The following is a 20,510-nucleotide window of genomic DNA, read 5'->3' as shown; positions in this document are numbered from 1 at the left end:
GAACCATAAAAGATCCAGAATTGCCAAAGAAATCCTGAAGAAAAGAAAATAAGCAGGAGGCATAACTTTCCCAGACTTCAGACAATATTACAAAGCTACAGTAAGCAAGACAGTGTGGTACTGGTACAAAAGCAGACATACAGATCAATGTTCAATATCACTAATTATTAGAAAAATGCAAATCAAAACTATACTGAGGTACCACTGCAAGGATGCCCACTCTCAAACCACAAACAGTTCAGAATGGCAATAATTAATAAGTTTACAAATAACAAATACTGGAGAGGATGTGGAGAAAAAGGAACTCTCCTACACTGTTGGTGGGAATGTAAATTGGTACAACCACTGTGGAAAATAGTGTGGAGTTACCTCAGAAAAACATATCATCCAGCAATCCCACTCCCAGGCATATATCCAGACAAAACTTTCATTCAAAAAGATATATGCACCCCTATGTTTATTGCAGCACTATTCACGATAAGCAAGACATGGAAACAACCTAAATGTCCATGGACAGATGAATGGATTAAGATATTGTATATATACACAGTGGAATACTACTCAGCCATAAAAAGAACAAAATAATAACATTTTCAGCAACAACTACAGACTCTCATACTAAGTGAAGTCAGAAAGACAAATATCACTTATATCTGGAATCTAATATATGGCATAAATGAACCTATCTACAGAAAAAAATTCATGGATATGGAGAACAGACTTGTGGCTGCCAAGTAGAAGGGAAGAGGTAGTGCGGTGGACTGGAGTTTGGGATTAGTTTCTGTGAACTACTGTATTTGGAATGGATAAGCATGAGGTCCCACTGCCTAACACAGGAAACTATATCTAATCACTTGTGATGGAATATGATGGAGGATGTTAAAAAAAGAATGTATATATATGTGCAATTGGGTCACTTTGCTGTATAGCAGAAACTGACAGAACATTCAAATAAACTATAATAAGAATTTGTTTTAAATTAAAATTTTAAAATAATAATAAAAAAAGCATTGCTATATGATGTATCATTCCCCTCCTGGGTATACACCTGGAAAAGACAAAATCTCTAATTTGAAAATATACATGTACCCCAATGTCCACAGCAGCACAACTTACAATAACCAAGACAAGGCAGCAACCTAAATGTTCATCAACAAACGAATTGATAAATAAGATTGATATATATGTGTGTCTATATATATATGTATGTATATCTAATTGTATGTATATACACAGTGGAATATTTACTCATCCACAAAAAAGTATGAAATGTTGCCATTTGTAGCAACACTGTACCCAAATATCATTAAACTGGAGTAAGTCAGAGAAAGTCAAATATTATATGATATCACTTATATGTGGAATCTAAATCATAGTACAAGTGAACTTTCGAAACAGAAAGAGACTCATAGACATAGAAAACAATTTCATAGTTACTGAAGAGGAAGGGGGGTAGAGATAAATTGAGAGAGTATGGGATTAACAGATGCACACAACCACAAATAAAAATAAACAAGGCCCTATTGTATAGTATAGGGAACTGTAGTCAGTATCGTGTAGTAAGTCATAATAGGAAATGAAAAAGTATACATATGTATACACATACATACATATGTGTATAACCAAATTGCATTGCTTATACTTGAAACTAACACAATACTGTAAATCAACTATACTTTAATAATAAACATATAAAGTGATTCGATGATATTCATCACAGATAAGGAGGGAAATAAGAATTTGAGTGCTGTGGGTTGAATTATGGCCCACCAAAAAGATATGTTATAATCCTAACTCCCTGTATCAATGGATGTGATCTTATTTGGAAAGAGTTTTTAAAGATATAATCAGGTTAAGGTGAGGTCCTTGGATTAGAGCCTAATTCAATATAACTGATGTCCTTTTAAGAACAGGAGAAGACAAAAATATACAAGGAGAGGATGACTATGTGACAAAGGAGGTAGAGACTGAAGTGGTAAACCTATAAACCAAAGAATGCCAACAATTGTCAGCAAATGCTAGAAGATAGAGGAGAAGCAAGGAAGGAGTCTCCTGCATAGGTTTATAGGGAACCTGGCTCTGCCCACAACTTGATTTTAGACTTCCAGCCTTTAGTACTGAGATAATACAATTCTGTTGTTTTAAGCCACACAGTGTGTGGTACTTTGTAAATTCATTCATTTATGGTTAACTCATTTATGGCTGATTTCACACCACAGTGGCAAGTTGAGTGATTTGTGATGGAGATTGTATGGTCTGCAAAGCCTAAGATATTTGACCCTTTATAGAAAGTTTGCTGAACACTGGTCTAGAGTATGAAAGTAGGATACAATGCAACGCAAGGCTGTATGTGAGAAACTCTGAATATCATGTAAAATGAGTATGATGTACATTCAAAATAGAAACATGAATGGTGGACTAAAGAGGTCAGAAAAGCAATCATGTTAGAGAATGTATCTGAGCAAGCTGAGACTAGATCAAATTACACTCTCAGGGGAGAACTGCATTTTGTGGGGAGGAAAAATAGGCCTTTTGCATTTTTTTGATGGGTAAATAGTCTCCTCTTCATTGCAGTCAATAAAATAAGAATGGTGAACATGATAAGGGCTGTTGTAGTGCTAATGTTGAGTAGAGCTAGAGTGGCTCCAATGGCCTCCTGTCTGGCACATGAAAAGTTTAACACCTTTATGATGTTTGCTTTCTGATGGTAAAGGCTGGCTCATTACTAAAATAAATTATTTGGTCTTTTAGAGTCTGGACACACCTTTGCTTCATTATAAGATTTATTATTTATTTTCCTTGCATATTTTTCTTTTTGTAGTAAAATATTTAAAAAAATTTTTTTATTAAAGTATAGTTGATTTACAATGTTGTATCACTTTCTGCTGTAGAGCTGAGTCACCAAGTCGTACATATATACATTTTTTTCTCATACTATATTCTAACATGTTCTATCCCAAGAGATTGGATATAGTTGCCTGTGCTCTACAGCAGGACCTCATTGCTCATCCATTCTAAATGTAGCGAGCATCTATCAACCCCAAACTTCCCATCCATCACACTCCCTCCCCCCTTCCCCTTGGCAACCACGAGTCTGTTCTCCATGACTGTGAATCTGTTTCTGTCTTGAGATAATTCATTTGTGCTGTATTTTAGATTCCATATATGATATCATATGGTATTTGTCTTTCTCTTTCTGACTTACTTCCCTTAGTATGAGAATCTCTAGCTGCATTCATGTTGCTGCAAACGCCATTATGTCATTCTTTTTATGGCTGAATGTAGTAAAAAGTCTAATAATAATATTTGACAATTAATGATCCTACCATTATATGAATATCATATGTGTAATGATGAAAACTTTTAGTCATTTTGTACTTTGTTATTTGCAATATATTTTTGAATATAGGATATAATTTAATCCTTAAAACCACTCTGTGAATCTGTGTTGTTTTTTTTAATAAAAATTCTGCTTTATAGAGGAAGAAGTTGAGACTCAATAAAGTAATCAAGCCAGTATCACAGCCATTTAAGAATATGGTGGATTTTGGAGTTCCCGTCGTGGCTCAGTGGTTAGGAACCATGAGGTTGCAGGTTCGATCCCTGGCCTTGCTCAATGAGTTAAGGATCTGGCAGTGCCATGAGCTGTGGTGTAGGTTGCAGATGCGGCTCGGATCCCACGTTGCTGTGGCTCTGGCGTAGGCTGGTGGCTACAGCTCCGATTCGACCCCTAGTCTGGGAACCTCCATATGCTGCAGGAGCGGCCCTAGGAAAGGCAAAAAAAAAAAAAAAAAAAAGAATATGGTGGATTTTGGTTAATACCATTAGCAAATTCATTTCTTAGTATAAACTGCATGCAAGCTAATGCTGATCAAAATCCTCTAAAATGGTACTCTTAAAGAATTTATTAGAGTTGTATAATTTCTCAGTGCAAGGAGTTCTTCCTTCTTGGAATTTAGATGGAATGACTAACTGAATGCCAGAAAATCAATGTTTTCCCCTTTTTTGGCCTCTAAGATTCATAGAATTGTGATTATGAGCAAAGGATCATGTCGCTTTGAAAATTAACTCTTTCTCAAAAGAACTTTGCAGAGCCTTGGGCTCATCAGATTCTAGAAAGAATCCCATTGGGGAAAGAACTATACAGATATTTAGCCCATGAGCTTTTTTTTTTTTTTTAAGAAGGATTCCAGTGATGTCCTCAAGGAGTGGCTGGCTTAAAAACTTCTTGGAAGGAGAAGGAGAGATCTTTGTTACAAACTTCCGTCCCTCCTCCTTATTCTGTTCTCTTACCCTCTGCCCCCTGCAGAGTTGTGTTTTCTGGGAATCAGCAAGTAAGATCACAAGTGGTCTTTTCTTTTTTCACTCCTACCCATAAAGAAAGCTTTATCACGTGTGGCCTTAAACTTGCAGCAAATTGCAAAGAAATGGTTCAAAGGCTTCAGCTCTTTCCGTGCCCTGGGAGCTGAGATGCACGTCAGTCGCTTTGCCAGCGTGGCCTGTTTCCTGCAGACTGACAAAGAAAAGAGGCCAGGAGGAAAGAGAAAAGAGAAGGGCTTGGCCAGGGGTGAGACCATGCCCTGCATCTTTTCTTTTCCCTAATCTGCTCTGTTTGTGTCCATCCAAGCTCTCCCCACCTGGCAAAACAGCACAAAGTTGCTGTAGAATTCACCTGTTTCCTTTTTCAGCCTGTGGAGTGTGGTCCAGCCTCTGACTAGGCACATTGAGAGGAACTGTCTGATCTCCATCTCCAGGTAAGATTTGGTTCTCTGCTTTTGTATTTTTGTGATGATCACATCAGATTCTCACAGGAGAAAGTTTAATCAACTCTTACGTTCTGCACTGGAAGTGTCTTACCCCTAACAGTTCTCGTAAAACTTGTAGGGGCCCTTGTTAGGTTGTTGGACATGAGAGAGGAAAACTGGTTAAAGTCAGATAAACTCAGATCTGGGTTCAGATTTTGACTCTGATGCTTGTTAGCTGGGTTGTTTTTGAAAAGTCTCTTAACTGCTCTGAGTCACATTATTTTCTATAAAATGGGGATTATAATATTAACCTTGTTGTTTTAAGGATTAGCAACAAGTATATAAATCACCTGGCACATAAACAGTACATGTTAAATCTGCATCTGATACAAACAATTACTGGCAGTGCCCTCAATGATCCCTTGATCAGCTTTCTAAACAGTACATACTCCCTAGAAAGGAATATGAGATTATTTGCCCTTCCAAAGGGAGGGATCCTGGTGTCCAGAAGAGAAGCTAGTATAAAGATAGCTATGAGAAGAGAGTAATGGGAGAGGCTGCCTTTCTACCTTTCTCTGTGGGGTCTATGGAGGCTGACTGCTGGATGGAGTTCATCTCAGGATCCAGGCACGGAAGTCAGTCTATCTGCATGATCCGACTACAACCTTCCCAGGGCACCTGCACTCTTTAAAGACTAAAGGCTTGCCTTTTAAAACCCTGTGAACAGAGAATTACCTTTTTTGGAGCTGAAATGGGGAAAACTGCGTGGTTTATTTTTCTTTGGCTTCCAGAGTAAGTTATACCCCAGCACAGGGTGTTGGATGAAAACTTTGTGGAAATCTGTTCAAGTGGTGGGAGAACAAGTAAGGATCTGCCAAATGCAAAGCCTGCTAACCAACTGTGCTCTCACTCTACTTTTGCAATTGTTAATGTGGGGGGGGGGCAAGTGCAGAGAACACATACCGGCAAGATCTCTACATTCATATTAGCAAGGGTCGCATTTCCCTTTTTTTTCCACAGACAGAAAAAGAGCTCAATGCTCATAAATGTAGCTTCCTTGAAACACACTATACTTGAGAGGATATGCAAATTAGCCATGAAGATGAAACTGTATTTTCAGTGAAACTATGCAGTGTCAATATTTGAAGCTAGATGCTATTTTGCCCTAGCACAGCATCAACTAGGATGGCTAGAGTTCTCTTGATTTTTTTTTTCAATTACTTACGGATTTTCGTTAGAGTGCTTTTTGTGTCAACACCTATAAATATAAAAGAACACAGTGTGCTTTGGTGTCTTAGGTTTTAAATATTATTTTCAACATTTCTTTCTTCTCTCTCTAGCATTAGCATTCTAGATATAACCCTTTGACTTTAAAAGCTACATTTAGTAGAAGTGATAGTATAATTTATTATTAATTTATTTACTGGTCAGCAGTTTAACTATTGTGACAGACCAGAAATAATATATCTGGACCTCTAAAATAGTAGGCCAGTTTGAATTGCAGAGTTTAATTCTTGGAAGAAGATAGTATTTTACACTGTAAATGTGATATTATACATTTTGTATTTTAAAATATTTTGGTATGTATTTCTTGCTTGGTGATATTTCTGTATCTTTAACATTTAAAATATTTTTTCATATAAGAAATGTATGTTTATTTAAAAATTGGAAAATATGGACACACAAAACATTTAAAAAAATCATCTACAATGCCACCAACCAGAAATAGTGTTAACTTTTTCTTTATAAACTTTCTGAATTTTTGTTTCTATGTATATGTATCAGTGAATATATGTGCTTATTTTATAAAATAGTGTTATACATGCTGTTTTGCAACATTGTATTTTAAAAATCAACTCTACAATAAAAATATTTCTATATAACTATATTTACTTCTTTACACTAATTTCTAATGGTTTCAGAAGTTTTCATTGTGTGAGTATACTATAATTTGTTGGACATTTAGGTCATTTTGTTTTGATTTTTTTTTTTTTTTTAACTAAGCAATGTATCTCTCCAGGAGTTTAATTAAAAGTACTCAGTAGTTCTGCAGGAAAGAAATTTTCTTAACCCAGTAATTCCCCTATGCTCTTTCATTGTTGTGACAAAACACTGATCTGGAAAACTAGTTTTAGTGGTTCAGTGGGTATACGAATTTGGCTATTGGCATTAATAGGTAAAGAAGAACCTCTATGTCCTTAATTTCTTAGAATTTGTTTTTTTAAAAACCATAAATGGATGTTGAATTTTATCACCTGATGTTTTGCTTATACTGAGATTTTATCATTTTTCATTTCAAATTTTTCTAGTTTTTTGAGATAAAATTGATAAAAATTGTAAATATTTAAGGTATACAATATGATGTTTTAATATACATATGTAACATTTTGAATTTACAATATGGTGATTTAGGTAAATAAATTTCCTAATGTGAATCAACTGTTACAAATAAAACAGAAAATCTTAATTATGTAATTTTAATTAATTTGTATTTTCTAGTATTTTACTTAGGATTTTAGCATCTCTAGGTTGGCTCTGAAGTTTTCCTTTTTGTGCTATCCTAATGAGGTTTTGTTATCAAGATAATCCTGGCTTTGTCAAATTAATGGAGAGTATTAGCATGTATTTCCATTATTTACTAATTTTCCTTAAAGAGTATTCCTTGAAGCACTTCTGTACATCATTTATACTTAGCATTTTTGCTTAGGAGATAACTTGAAAGACATTTTTGTTAATATTTTATTTTTTCCCTCCTAGTTTGTACCAATACAGTAAACCTATATTTGCTAAAAAGTTATCCATTTTGCCAAGACTTTAAAGTCATTTCTGTATATTTTGCATAATTTTTATTTTGTATTTTCCTAAACATCTGTTTTACAGTTCACTAATATATGCACAAGTCTTTGTCTTTGCTTTTTTTTTTTTTTTTTTGCCATTTCTTGGGCCGCTCCTGTGGCATATGGAGGTTCCCAGGCTAGGGGTTGAATCGGAGTTGTAGCCACCGGCCTATGCCAGAGCCATAGCGATGCAGGATCCAAGCCGCATCTGCAACCTACACCACAGCTCATGGCAATGCTGGATCCTTAACCCACTGAGCAAGGCCAGGGATCGAACCCACAACCTCATGGTTCCTAGTCGGATTCGTTAACCACTGAGCCACGATGGGAACTCCATTTTTTTTTTTTTTTTTTTTTGTCTTTGCTCTTGTTTAGACTTCTCTGCTCTTTGTTTTAGTTTTTTGGCTTTAAATTTTGTTTTCCTCACTTCCCTTTGTCCATTTTTAAAAGTTAAATTTATGCATGTTTATGAAATTGAATGATCTAAAAGTCTAATAATAAGTTGGATAAAAAATGTCCTTGCCCTCTCCTTCTCAACCCATTTCCTACTCCCTGGAGGAAACCCCTCCACTTTTAAATCTTTTAGGTCTTTCTTCTGATATTTCAAAATAAATTGTGTATACTGCTATTCTTAGATAGCAGATTTTCCAGTTTGAGATATTATCTATGAATTCAAACTATGAAAGATTTACTAAACACAGAACAAGTATTACATAAAGTTAAGGTAATATACACATTGGTAGAATAACCCTAAACTTATACGATAGTACATTAAAATTTTACTCCAAAGTTATTCTTTTAGTTCGTGTGATGAGAATATAGAAGATGTATTAAAGTATAAATGCATCATCTGATAAACATTAAGGTTATCCAGAAGTTAGTTTATTTTTAAATCCCTCAACTTAGATTACTTTATCAGGCAGACATAGAGCTACATGGGATCTTCAGGAAGTGGGGCATAGGATATGTAAATATCGACGTGAACAACAACAATAACAAAAAATAGGTTCAGAATATATGAAACTGTCCAGTGCTTGGTAAGGACAAAGGAGGGTGGGAAATTAGACATAAGAAGAGAGGCCATTTTTCTTACTTTAAAGCAAGCCAAAGACTATTTGTGCTTGAATTAAATCTAAGCCTGAGGCACAAATTATGCTGCTTATTTGTCAAACTAAAATGATGCACAAATTGGCCCTCTTCTCTTTTTTTGCCATCTTTTAAGTTTTACTTTGGATGCTGCAGGCCCAAAAGAATCACAATGTGCTGTAGGCATCTTTTCTATTCATTCTGCTAAGATGATAGATTTAAAGGCTTTAAAGTCTTAATCCTAATGAATCAATATTCAAATGGCTGAATTCCTCTCCTTCCTTTCCTGCTTGCCTCTAGTTTAAGCTGGCAAGACCACAAAGTTAGCAAAATTCTTTCTCATTATTTATTCCAAAGGCAACATTTAAATTTATTCTTTGCTGTAATGAGGCTTAAACTGGAGGAATTGAGGAAGAATGCTGGCTACAGCATCCCAATAGCAGGATTACTTAATCAAATATCCTGGCCCATTTTAATTGAAAAAGTTTGCCAACTTACTGTGGTAAAATGAGGTAGCATTATGTCAACTTATGTCTACAAAATTGCGATCTACTGTGAAATAAAAACATTACTTAATAAACTGTGTGGATTTGAATTAAATTGTTTTTTGGTTTTTTGTTTTTTTACTTTAAAAATCAACTGTGACGGATCAGAGACAAGGAACATTTTCATAATGGACCCTACAGCCAAAGAAAATATCCAGTTATTCAACAAAAATTCAGTGCAGTCTGTTGGGAAGCCTTCTTTTAAAACAGAATATCCCTCCTCAGAGGAGAAACAACCCTGCTGTGGTGAACTAAAGGTAACAATTAAATGATAAACAACCCTTAATGGTTAACTGAAGAGCATCAGAGAATCTGGTGAAGTTGATGCTCTTGGCTCTCAATCCAGGTATTTTCTATACATTGCAGCTAAAAGCAAGATTTTTTTGCCTTCATAAAAAGTGATCTTACATGCAATTTATGAAAACCACACTCTGCCAGGCAGCGAAAGCAATCTTTGCCTAACCACGGAGGTTAAATTACTAAATATTAAATAGAAAGGAGATAAGTAGACAATAATAATATTTATGAAATATGTACCATGTACCAGATGTTACACTATGCACAGTTAAACCATTTAATTGATGAGATCTCCATATTATTCTCATTCTATAAATGAATATTTTGACTTTCCTGGCCACAAAATAAGGGGCAGGGTTGCCTTTTAAATGATGCTCCACATGACTACAAGTTCCTGTTCTTTTTTTTTTTTTTGAACCAAACATTCACTTAACAAATATATAGGTGTTTTTTCATATAATGCTGACCTGCCCTATGGATAAACACTCCATCACAGACCCAAGTCTAGCAAAATGAAAATGAACTATTTTTTTCATTGATTACAAATTTGAGTATGAACTTAATTGAATACGAACTTAAACATGAGGAACTGTAGTTCTACTACTCCCATTTATTATGTTTCCTGCTGGAACATACACCATTGCTACAAAATACACAATCAAGAATATTGTTGTAAGATGTTGAGGTGTTTGGTTTATGTTTCCATTTTTTTACTTTTCAGTGGCTCTTTCCTGTCACTGCTTTACCATACAACGTCTTCTTTTCAAAGCCCAGAACCTCTGAATGTGCTTTTTTGTGGGGGTGGAGGAAAAGGGAAAAGAGATGGAAATCAACATACATTATGAATGAAAATGTATTTTTATTATTGGATAATCATTATTCAATTTTTAGAACTCCCCATGAGCTTGAAGTGGGAAGAAGCCTATTACAGTGCTTGAATGAAATCTTCAGTGATAACAAGCTTGTTACCTTGTTCATGGTTGGCGTTTTTTGTCTCTTTTGTTTAGCAAATTTCCAGTCCTGTGTCAGGCTGGAGTTAGATGAAGTGTGACCTGTCATATTTTCCAGGTGTTCTTAGGTGCCTTGTCTTTCGTTTACTTTGCCAAAGCGCTGGCAGAAGGCTATTTGAAGAGCACCATCACGCAGATTGAGAGAAGGTTTGAACTCCCTTCTTCACTGGTGGGAGTTATTGACGGTAGTTTTGAAATTGGTAGGTATTACAGGTGTCTGATTTTTTTTCTTTTTACAGCATCATCTGTGGCATATGGAAGTTCCTGGACTAGAGGTCGAATTGGAGCTGCAGCTGCCAGCCTATGTCACAGCCACAGCAACACCAAATCCAAGCAATACCTGTGACCTACACCACAGCTCTCAGCAACACCGGATCCTTAATCCACTGAGTGAAACCAGGGATCAAACATACATCTTCACAGACACTAAGTCGGGTTCTTAACCCGCTGAGCCACAACGGGAACTCCTGACTTTACATTTAGTATGGGGTTTCCAGGCATAACTAAATGATATCCTCACTGCATTCCATTGTCAGCTAGGATCAGACTATTTGGACAGTTTTGCTTGGGCCTTATCTTATGCTACAGTACAGGCAATTTGTTCTCTTTGAGCAAATGGCAATGAAAATCCTGCCCCAGGTGTTCACTATTATAATACTCACACCAGTTTTCAATCAGAGTGAGAAAGTTTTCTGGGAGAGAGGGTAAGATACTGCAGGTTTTGGAGTTAAAGCATGTGGAAAATATCTTTAGAGAAGAATTAAATATCCTAGAAGCCCTGTCATTTAAAATTCAGAAGAATCCAAATGAGCTCTATGAAAATTTATTGTAATGATTTAAGAAGTGAAACCATAAAAAGGGTCCTTCTGCCCAGTGGCCTAGAAAAACGATAAAGGGATTCTATTAACAAGAACACTAGAGCAAAGCACGCAATAAAAATTCTACTCTCTCATGTCTTTGGTTGGCCATTGACTATACACTTCCTCTTAGAACTTCAAAAGACCATGCGATTTTAGTCACTGTTTTGGAAGTGCTTTAAAGAGTGCAACCCCACTTAGTCAGCTTCCTGAGCTGATACACTAAGAGGCTTTGATTTTTTGTTGAAGTGATCAAAATTAGTAGCCTCTGTGGTCTTCACTGCCTGAAGGGACACAAATATACGAGACGGTAAAATCTCAAATGGCTCCAGGTTCAGCTACATTTGAACTTTCAGAAGTATGAAGGAATATTTTTTTCAGCAATTTTTTTTTTTTTTTTTAGTTCAGTTGGGTTGCACTCCATAGGCCCACAAGCCTGGTACAGCAGAAACTGACAGGACATTGTAAATCAACTGTAATTTTAAAAATTAAAAATAATAAAGAATAAAATTTGTGGGAGGGAAAAAAAGACTGAAGAAAGACCCCACAGTCAACAAAAGAGACATAAATAGTTTAATGGATAGGGGGAGCTTACTCGTCTGAAGCAAGGTCATGGAGACACAGCCCACCGTATGCAGCAGACCATGGGCAGGACATGGTGGCAGTCTTCACTTTTACTCCCAGGGGCAGGGGAGATTACCAATTATAGGGGGAATTGACTTCAGGTTGGCACATTGGTTACCAGGGAAACCAGTGGAGGGTCACTCCCCTCACCACCCCTTTGATAAGCTGTGGTAGTGGAGATGTTCTGTCAGAGGTTAGAGCAATCACTAGCTGGGGGCAGGGGCAAGTTTATAGGAAAGACGATTATGTAAGAGTATAGACGAAGCAGATACTGGTTGAGCAGGAGATGTATAGAGAGTAAGAGAACAGCCATCTTCGGTGGCCTGACCGAAGATGTTCATACTATGTATTTCAGTTCTGATTCTAAATATCACAGCATTAAAAGACTGAATAGGTAAACTTTTACCTTCAGGCTTTTGCTTTCCAAACTCATCTTTCATCATTCTACTAGAAAAAGATTTTTTGTTTCATTGCTAGTCAAACATTAATATTCATACACATGACTGGACAATTTGTTTAAAATGCAGACTGATTTTGTAGGAAGGGAAGTAAGATTCTGCATATCTAACAAGCTCCAATACAATGCTGATGCTATATGTCAATGAGCTGCACTTTGTGTAACAAGTTTCTAAAGCATCTGACCACATCATTTCCTTCTGTAAATTCCTTAGATAGGCCTGGATAGTTGATGTATTCTTTGATGCTTGCCCTGCCTTGAATGAAAGACCATAGAGAGTGAAGGTAAGGGTAACACTGTATCAGAAGAACAAGTATGAAGAGGCAGCTTGCATCAGGCAAAAGAATAAATCAGACTTACAGAAATAAGAAGAAATGAACGAAGAAAAACATTTTAGAAAGAATATGGTGCAAGCTTCTTGTTGGATTCCTAGATCCCAGTGCAAAACTTGAGAGAATCTATATTTAATAGAGGGTGCTAATGTTGCATAGGAAGTAACAAAGACCCTGAATCTATCATGTTAATTTTTCCAGACCATTCTAAGTACAGAAATTTAATGTTTACTGGATTAGATGCAATAAAAGTCCTCTTAATTCCATTCCAAAACATTATCTCAAACATCACAGGTTTGCTTTATTTATTTGCAATCCAGAGTTTTCCAGAAAAGTGGGTTCCCTGACCATAATTTTAATTTATTCCTTTTACCTCTTTCCACATTCCTTTCTTCTAGGACTCTGGACCTCCTTTCCACCCCCTGTCTTTAGTTTAAATTCTTCCCTTTTTGTGCAGAACAATTTTATTTATTTTTTTTTAATTTTTTTATTTTTTAGGGCCACACTCACGACACATGGAAGTTCCCAGGTGGTGGACTGAAACAGAGCCGTAGCTGCTGGCCTTAGCCACAACCACAGCAATGTGGGATCTGAGCCAAGTCTGAGACCTACATCACAGCTCATGGCAATGCTGGATCCTTAACCCACTGAACAAGGCCAGGGATCGAACTCACATCCTCATGGATGCTAGTCTGGTTCATTACCACTGAGCCAGGAACTCCAGAACAATTTCATTTATCTTTTGACATCGATTGGCATTATCATCTAACATTCATATACTGACACTCAATTTCTTCCCAAATAAAGTTGTAACAAGGACTCTTGCCCCTAAAATAACAGGGTTGCCAAAAAAATAAAATATTTTTTATATCAAGAGTCTGCTAATATTTCCAGATGTTATTTCTTTGTTTCAAAGTTTTCCATGTATTTTCTACTAAATATTTCAAACGATTGCCTTTTACATTTTAATATTAAGTCAACTTAATATAAATGTTTTTAGGTACACTTGGGTTTTTAGGGAAGCTTTGGGTTCACAGCAAAACTGAGTAGAAGGTACAGAAATTTCCGACATACCCCTTGCCCAGAGTGGTACATTCTTTACTATTTATGACCTGCAATAACAGCTCATTTATCACCCAGATTTTACATTAGGGCTCATTCTTGGTGGTGTGTATTCTGTGGGATTAAACAAATGTATAATGAATGTATCCACTATTATACTATCATGCAGAGTACCTTCAATGCCGTAAGAATCCTGTGCTCTATCTATTCATCCTTTTCCCATACCCCTGACAACCACTGATTTATTATTATTATTATTATTATTTGCTGTCTCTATAGTTTTGCCTATTTCAGGATGTTATATATTTGGAGTCATACATTACGTAGCCTTTTCAAATTGGGTTCCTTCTCATGGTAATAAGCATTTAAGGTTCCTCCATGTCTTTTCATGACTAGGTAACTCACCTATTTCTACCACTGAATAATAATCCATTTTCTGGATGGACCTTCATTTACTTATCTGTTCATCTACGGAAGGACATCTTGATTGCTTCCAAGTTTTGCCAATTATAAATAAAGCTGCTATAAATGTATGTGCAGATTTTTGTGGGGACATAAACTTTCTACACTTTTGTCTAAATACCAAGGAGCATATTTGCTGGATTTTATGGGAAGAGTATCTTTAGTCTTGTAAGACATTACCAAATTGTCTTCTAAAGTGGCTGTTCCTTTTGCAATGCAAGTTCAGCAATAAATGAGAGTTCTTGTTGTTCCACACCCTCATCGGCTTCTAATGTTTTGGATTTTGGCCATTCTAACAGATATGCAGTAGTGGTAGTGTTCATTGTTATTTTAATCTGCAGTTCCCTGATGACATACGATGTTGAACACCTTTCCATGCATTATTTGCCATCTACGTATCTCCTTTGATAATGTATCTGGCAAGGTATTTGGCCCATGTTTTAATCACGTGGTTTGTGTTCTTATCGTTGGGTTTGAAGAATTCTTTGTATATTTTGGACAAGAGTCCTTCACTGAATATGGCTTTTGCAAATATTTTCTCTCAGTCTATGGCTTCTAATTCTCTTAAAGTTGTCTTTCATAGAGCAGAATTTTAATAAAGTCTAGCTTATCAATTCTTTTTCCTGGATTGTGTTTTTGTGTTGCACCTAAAAAGTCATCACCAAACCCAAAGTCCTCTAGGTTTTCTTCTAAGTTACATACTATTGAAACTTACATTTAGGTCTATTATCCATTTTGAGTTTATTTTTGTGAAGACTGTAAACTCTGTGTCCATATTCTTTTTTCTTTTTGCATGCATATATCAAGTTACAGCCCATTTAAAAAAACTACCTTTGCTGTGTTGTATTACCTTTATTCCTTCCTCCAAAATCAGTTAACTGTATTTACATAGGCTCATTTCTGGGCTATCTATTCTGTTCATGAACCTGTTTATTCTTTCAGCAGTATCTCACTGTCTTAATTACTATGACTTTATATTACGTTTTGAGATTGGGTAATGTCAGTCCTCTAACTTGGTTTTTCTTCAATATTTTGTGGCTATTCTGGGTCTTTCGCCTCTCCATATAAACTTTATAATCAGTTTGTTACTCACTAGCCATAAATAACTTGCTGGGATTTTGATTGAGTTTGCATCAAATACATCAATCAAGTTGGAAAGGATTAATATTTTGACACACTGAGTCTTCTTATCCAAGAACATGAGATATCTCTCCATTTACTGAGTTCTTTTCTATTTCTTTAATCAGTCTTGCAGACCTCTTCATATAAATCTTTTTTCAATTTTTTAATCTTTTTTAATATTTTAATTTTTTTCTATTATAGTTGATTTACAATGTTCTGTCAATTTCTACTGTACAGCAAAGTGACTCAGTCATATATTTTTTTTCTCACATTATCCTCCATCATGTTCCATAACAAGTGACTAGATATAGTCCCCTGCACTATACAGAAGGATCACATTGCTTATCCACTCCAGAAGCAACAGTTTACATCAATTAACCCCAAACTCTCAGTCCATCCCACTCCCTTGCTCAAGTCTTTTCTCCAAGTCCATGCATTTGTTACTTTTCTGTAGAAAGGTTCATTTGTGCTGTAAATTAGATTCCAGACATAAGTGATAAGGTCATATGGTATCTGTCTCTTTCTGACTAACTTCACTTAGCATGAGAGTCTCTAGTTCCATCTATGTTGCCGCAATGGCATTATTTCTGCTCATTTCTCAATTGGGTTGTTGGCTTTTTTGCTGTTGAGTTGTATAAACTGTTTGTATATTTTACAGATTAAGCCCTTGTCAGTTGCATCATTTGAAACCACTTTCTCCCATTCTGCGTCTTTTTTTTTTTTTTAAACAGTTTCCTTTTCTGTACAAAAGCTTTTAAGTTTGATTAGGTCCCATTGGTTTATTTTTGTTTTTATTTCTGTTGCCTTGGGAGACTAGTCTAAGAAAACATTTGTATGGTTGATGTCAGAGAATATTTTGCCTATGTTCTCTTCTAGGAGTTTTATGGTTTCTTATGTTTAAATATTTAAGCCATTTTGAGTTTTATTTTTGTGCATGGTGTGAGGGTGTGTTCTAGTTTCTGTCCTTATTAAACTTTTCCAAAAGATCGAAGAAGGAGGAACACTCCCAAAGACATTCTATGAAGCCACCATCACCATAATACCAAAACCAGACAAAGACACTACCAAAAAGAAAATTATAGGCCAATATCTTTGATGAATATAAACACAAAAATGCTCAACAAAATTTTAGCCAACCGAATCCAACAATATATTCAAAAGATCATACACCATGACCAAGTGGGATGCATCCCAGGTTCACAAGGATGGTTCAACATATACAAATCAGTCAATGCCATACACCACATTAACAAAAGTCAAATACCACATGATTATCTCAATAGATATAGAAAAAGCATTTGACAAAGTCCAACATCCATTCATGATAAAAAAAAACTCTTACCAAAGTGGGTATAGAGGGAACATATTTTAACATAATAAAAGCCATTTGTAACAAACCCACAGCCAATCTAATACTCAAAAGAGGAAAGCTGAGTCTTCCTTCTAAAATCTACAACAAGACAAGGATGCCCGCTCTCACCACTTTTATTCAACATAGTACTGGAAGTCCTAGCCACAGAAATCAGACAAACAAAAGAAGGAAAATGTGGAGTTCCCGTCGTGGCGCAGTGGTTAACGAATCCGACTAGGAACCAAGAGGTTGCGGGTTCGGTCCCTGCCCTTGCTCAGTGGGTTAATGATCCGGCGTTGCCGTGAGCTGTGGTGTAGGTTGCAGACGCGGCTCGGATCCTGCGTTGCTGTGGCTCTGGCGTAGGCTGGCGGCCACAGCTCGGATTAGACCCCTAGCCTGGGAACCTCCATATGCCGCAGGAGTGGCCCAAGAAATAGCAAAAAAAAGACAAAAAAAAAAAAAAAAAAAAAAAGAAAGAAAGAAAATGTATCCAAACTGGAAGAGAAGTGGTAAAATTATCACTCTATGCAGATGACATAATACTATATATAGAAAACCCTAAGGACTCCACAGAAAAACTAGTTGAAAAGATCGATGGGAGTTCCCATTGTGGCACAGTGGTTAACGAATCCGACTAGGAACCATGAGGTTGCGGGTTCGGTCCCTGCCCTTGCTCAGTGGGTTAACGATCCGGCCTTGCCGTGAGCTGTGGTGTAGGTTGCAGACGCAGCTCGGATCCCGCGTTGCTGTGGCTCTGGCGTAGGCCGGTGGCTACAGCTCCAACTGGACCCTTAGCCTGGGAACCTCCATATGCCTCGGGAGCGGCCCAAGAAATAACAACAACAAAAGACAAAAGACAAAAAAAAAAAAAAGATCGATGAATTCAACAAAGTAGCAGGATACAAGATTAACATTCAGAAATCAGTTGCATTTCTGTACACTAACAAGGAAATATTAGAAAAAGAATATAAAAATATAATACCTTTTAAAGTCACACCCCCCAAAAAAATTAAATACCTAGGAATAAACCTGACTCTTCACATAAATCTTGTAAGTATATTGTTAGATTCATACCTATTTCATTTTGGGAGTGCTAATGCAAATGGTATTTTTTTTAAGTATAGTTAATTTACCACATTGTGTTAGTTTCTAAGTGTATAGCAAAGTAATTCAATTTATATATATTATATATATATTCCAGTTTATATTTATTTCATTATGGGGGTGTTAAGGTAAATGAAGTTGTTTTGAATTCCAATTGTTTATTGCTGGTATATAAGAAAGTGGTTGACTTTTGTATATTAAACTTGTATCTTACAACCCTATTATAATCACTTATTAGTTCCAGGACTCTTTTGTTAATTCTTTCAGATTTTCTACATAGGTGATTGCATCTTTTGGAAACAAGGACAATTTTATTTCTTCCTTCCTATTCACTTTTGTTTCCTTTTTTTTTTTTGGTTCTATGGCACTAATTCAGACTCCCAGTACTATATGGAAAAACAGTAGGGAGAAGGGACATCCTTGCCTGATCTTAATGGAAAAGATTTGACTTATCACCATTAAATATAATGTTATCTATATTTTTTGTAGGTTTTTTGTTTTTAGTGTTGCTTTATAATGATGAACCCTTGGCATATGGAGGTTTCCAGTGGCTAGGGGTCGAATCTTGAGCTATATAGCTGCTGGCCTATGCCATAGCCACAGCAACGAAGGATCTGAGCCATGTCTGTGACCGACAGCACAGCTCATGACAATGCTGGATCCCCGACCCACTGAGTGAGGCTGGGGATTGAACCCTCATCCTCATGGATACTAGTCAGATTCATTTCTGCTGAATCACAATAGGAACTCCTTGGTAGGTATTTTTTGTTTTACTGAGTTGAGGATGTTCCTCTCTTCCAAGTTCCTGGAGCTCTTTTTATGAATGGCTGTAGAATTTTATAAAATGCTTTTTCTGCATCTATTGATATGAGCATGTAAGTTTTCTTCTTTAGCCTGTTGACATGACAGATTACATTGATTTTCTAATCAATTATTAAAAAAAAACCTGCATACCTGGGAAAAAGCCATTTGGTCTTAATGTATAATTCTTTCTATATATTGTTGGATTTGATTTGCTAAGCTGCTGTTGAGGTTTGTTTCACCTATGTTCATGAGAGACATTAGTTTGTAGTTTTCTTGTAATGTCTGTCTGAATTGGGTATTAGGGTAATGGTGCCCTTGTAGAATTAGGAAATGTGTCTATATTCTGAAAGACTTTGCAGATAATTGGTATAATTTCTTCATTAACTATGTGGTAAAATTCACCAATGAATCTATTTGGACCTGGTGCTTTGTGTTTTGGAAGGATATTAATTATTGGTTCAATTTCTTTTTTAGATATAGGAATATTCAGATTATCTGTTTCTTATGTGAGATTTGGCCAATTTTGTCTTTCAAGGAATTTGTCCATTTCATTGAGATTATCAAATTTGGGGGCATAGAGTTATTCATAATATTCCTTAATGAATTAAATTATTTATTACTTGTTTTCTTCTGCCTGCTTTGATTTGCTCTTCTTTTTCTAATTTTCTAATGTGGAAACCTAAGATTACTGATTTTGGATACTTCTTTTTAATATATGCCTTCAGTGCTATAAATTTCCCTCTCAACACTGCTTTTTCTCCAACATGCAAATTTTGATAAGCTCTGTTTTTCATTTAGTTTAATTTTTTAAAATTTATTTTGAGACAACTCATATTTTACTTAGAGACAAATTATTTAATCTCCACATGCTTGAGATTTTACAGCTGTCTTTCTGCTACTGATTTCTAGTTTAATTCTGTTGTAGTCTGAAAACAGATATTGCATGATTTATATCCTTTGAAGTTGTTATGGTATATTTTACAGTCCAGAATGTGGTCTCTCTTGGTGAATGTTACATGTGAATTTGAGGAAAATGTATATTATGCATTCATTGAATGAAGTAGTCTGTAGATATTATAACAAATTAATTGGGGTGTTGAGTTCAACCATGTCTTCACTGATTTTCAGTGTGCTAGATCTGTCCATTTCTGTTAGAGGGATATTGAAGTCTCTAACTATAATGCTGAATTCATCTATTTCTCTTTGCAGTTCTATCAATTTTTTTCACATATTTTGATATTCTATTATTAGGCATATGCACATTTGGGGTTATGTTTTCTTAGAGAATTGAATACTTATTTTTTTTTTATATTATACAATGGCACTGATAACTTTCCTGGTCTGAAATCTGTCTGAACTTACTATACTACTCCTGCTTTCTTTTTATTAATGTTAGCATACTACATTTTCTCCATTTACTTTTAACCTGTATGTGTCTTTAAAGTGAGTTTATAGACAAATATCTTGACCAGCTCCGGCAATCTCTCTTCTAATTGGTACACAAAGACTGTTGATATTCAAACTAATTATTGATATAGCTAGATTAATCTCTACCATGTTTGCTACTCTTTTTTATTTGTTGTTGCTCTGTCTTATGTTTGTCTTCCACTCGTCTTCTGTCTTTTGTGGTTTTAATTAAGCATTTTATATTATTCCATTTTTTCTCCCCTTTATTATTGTAACAGTTATTTCTTTGTCTTTTGGGGGGGAGTGCCTTAAGAGTTTGCAATATACATTTACAAATAATCCAAGTCCACAGTTAAATAACTATTCCACTTCAAGGGTAGTTCAAGTACCTTAGAATAACAAAATAAT

The 20,510-nt window shown here is 35.7% G+C and overlaps 1 protein-coding gene across 3 annotated transcripts in view; it reads left to right on the top strand.

Moving 5' to 3' along the window:
* The window catches only part of SLCO1C1 (solute carrier organic anion transporter family member 1C1), an 80,916-nt gene continuing 64,594 nt past the window's right edge, over positions 4,189 to 20,510 (top strand). The window contains exons 1-4 of one of the 3 annotated variants that reach the window (XM_021092255.1): positions 4,256 to 4,567; positions 4,689 to 4,754; positions 9,322 to 9,470; positions 10,579 to 10,720. In XM_021092255.1, coding sequence (XP_020947914.1) covers positions 9,342 to 9,470; positions 10,579 to 10,720 — 271 coding nt within the window. In that variant the 5' untranslated portion in view covers positions 4,256 to 4,567; positions 4,689 to 4,754; positions 9,322 to 9,341. Of the gene's footprint in view, positions 4,755 to 9,321; positions 9,471 to 10,578; positions 10,721 to 20,510 lie in introns of all 3 variants that reach the window. The other 2 variants (XM_003126445.6, XM_021092256.1) reach the window with 2 other exon arrangements.

Source organism: Sus scrofa, chromosome 5, assembly GCF_000003025.6.
Source record: "Sus scrofa isolate TJ Tabasco breed Duroc chromosome 5, Sscrofa11.1, whole genome shotgun sequence".
In the NCBI taxonomy this organism is placed as follows: Eukaryota; Metazoa; Chordata; class Mammalia; order Artiodactyla; family Suidae; genus Sus; species Sus scrofa.
The sequence above is the reverse complement of the archived record's forward strand: the minus strand, read 5'-3'. Positions and strand labels throughout refer to the sequence as shown.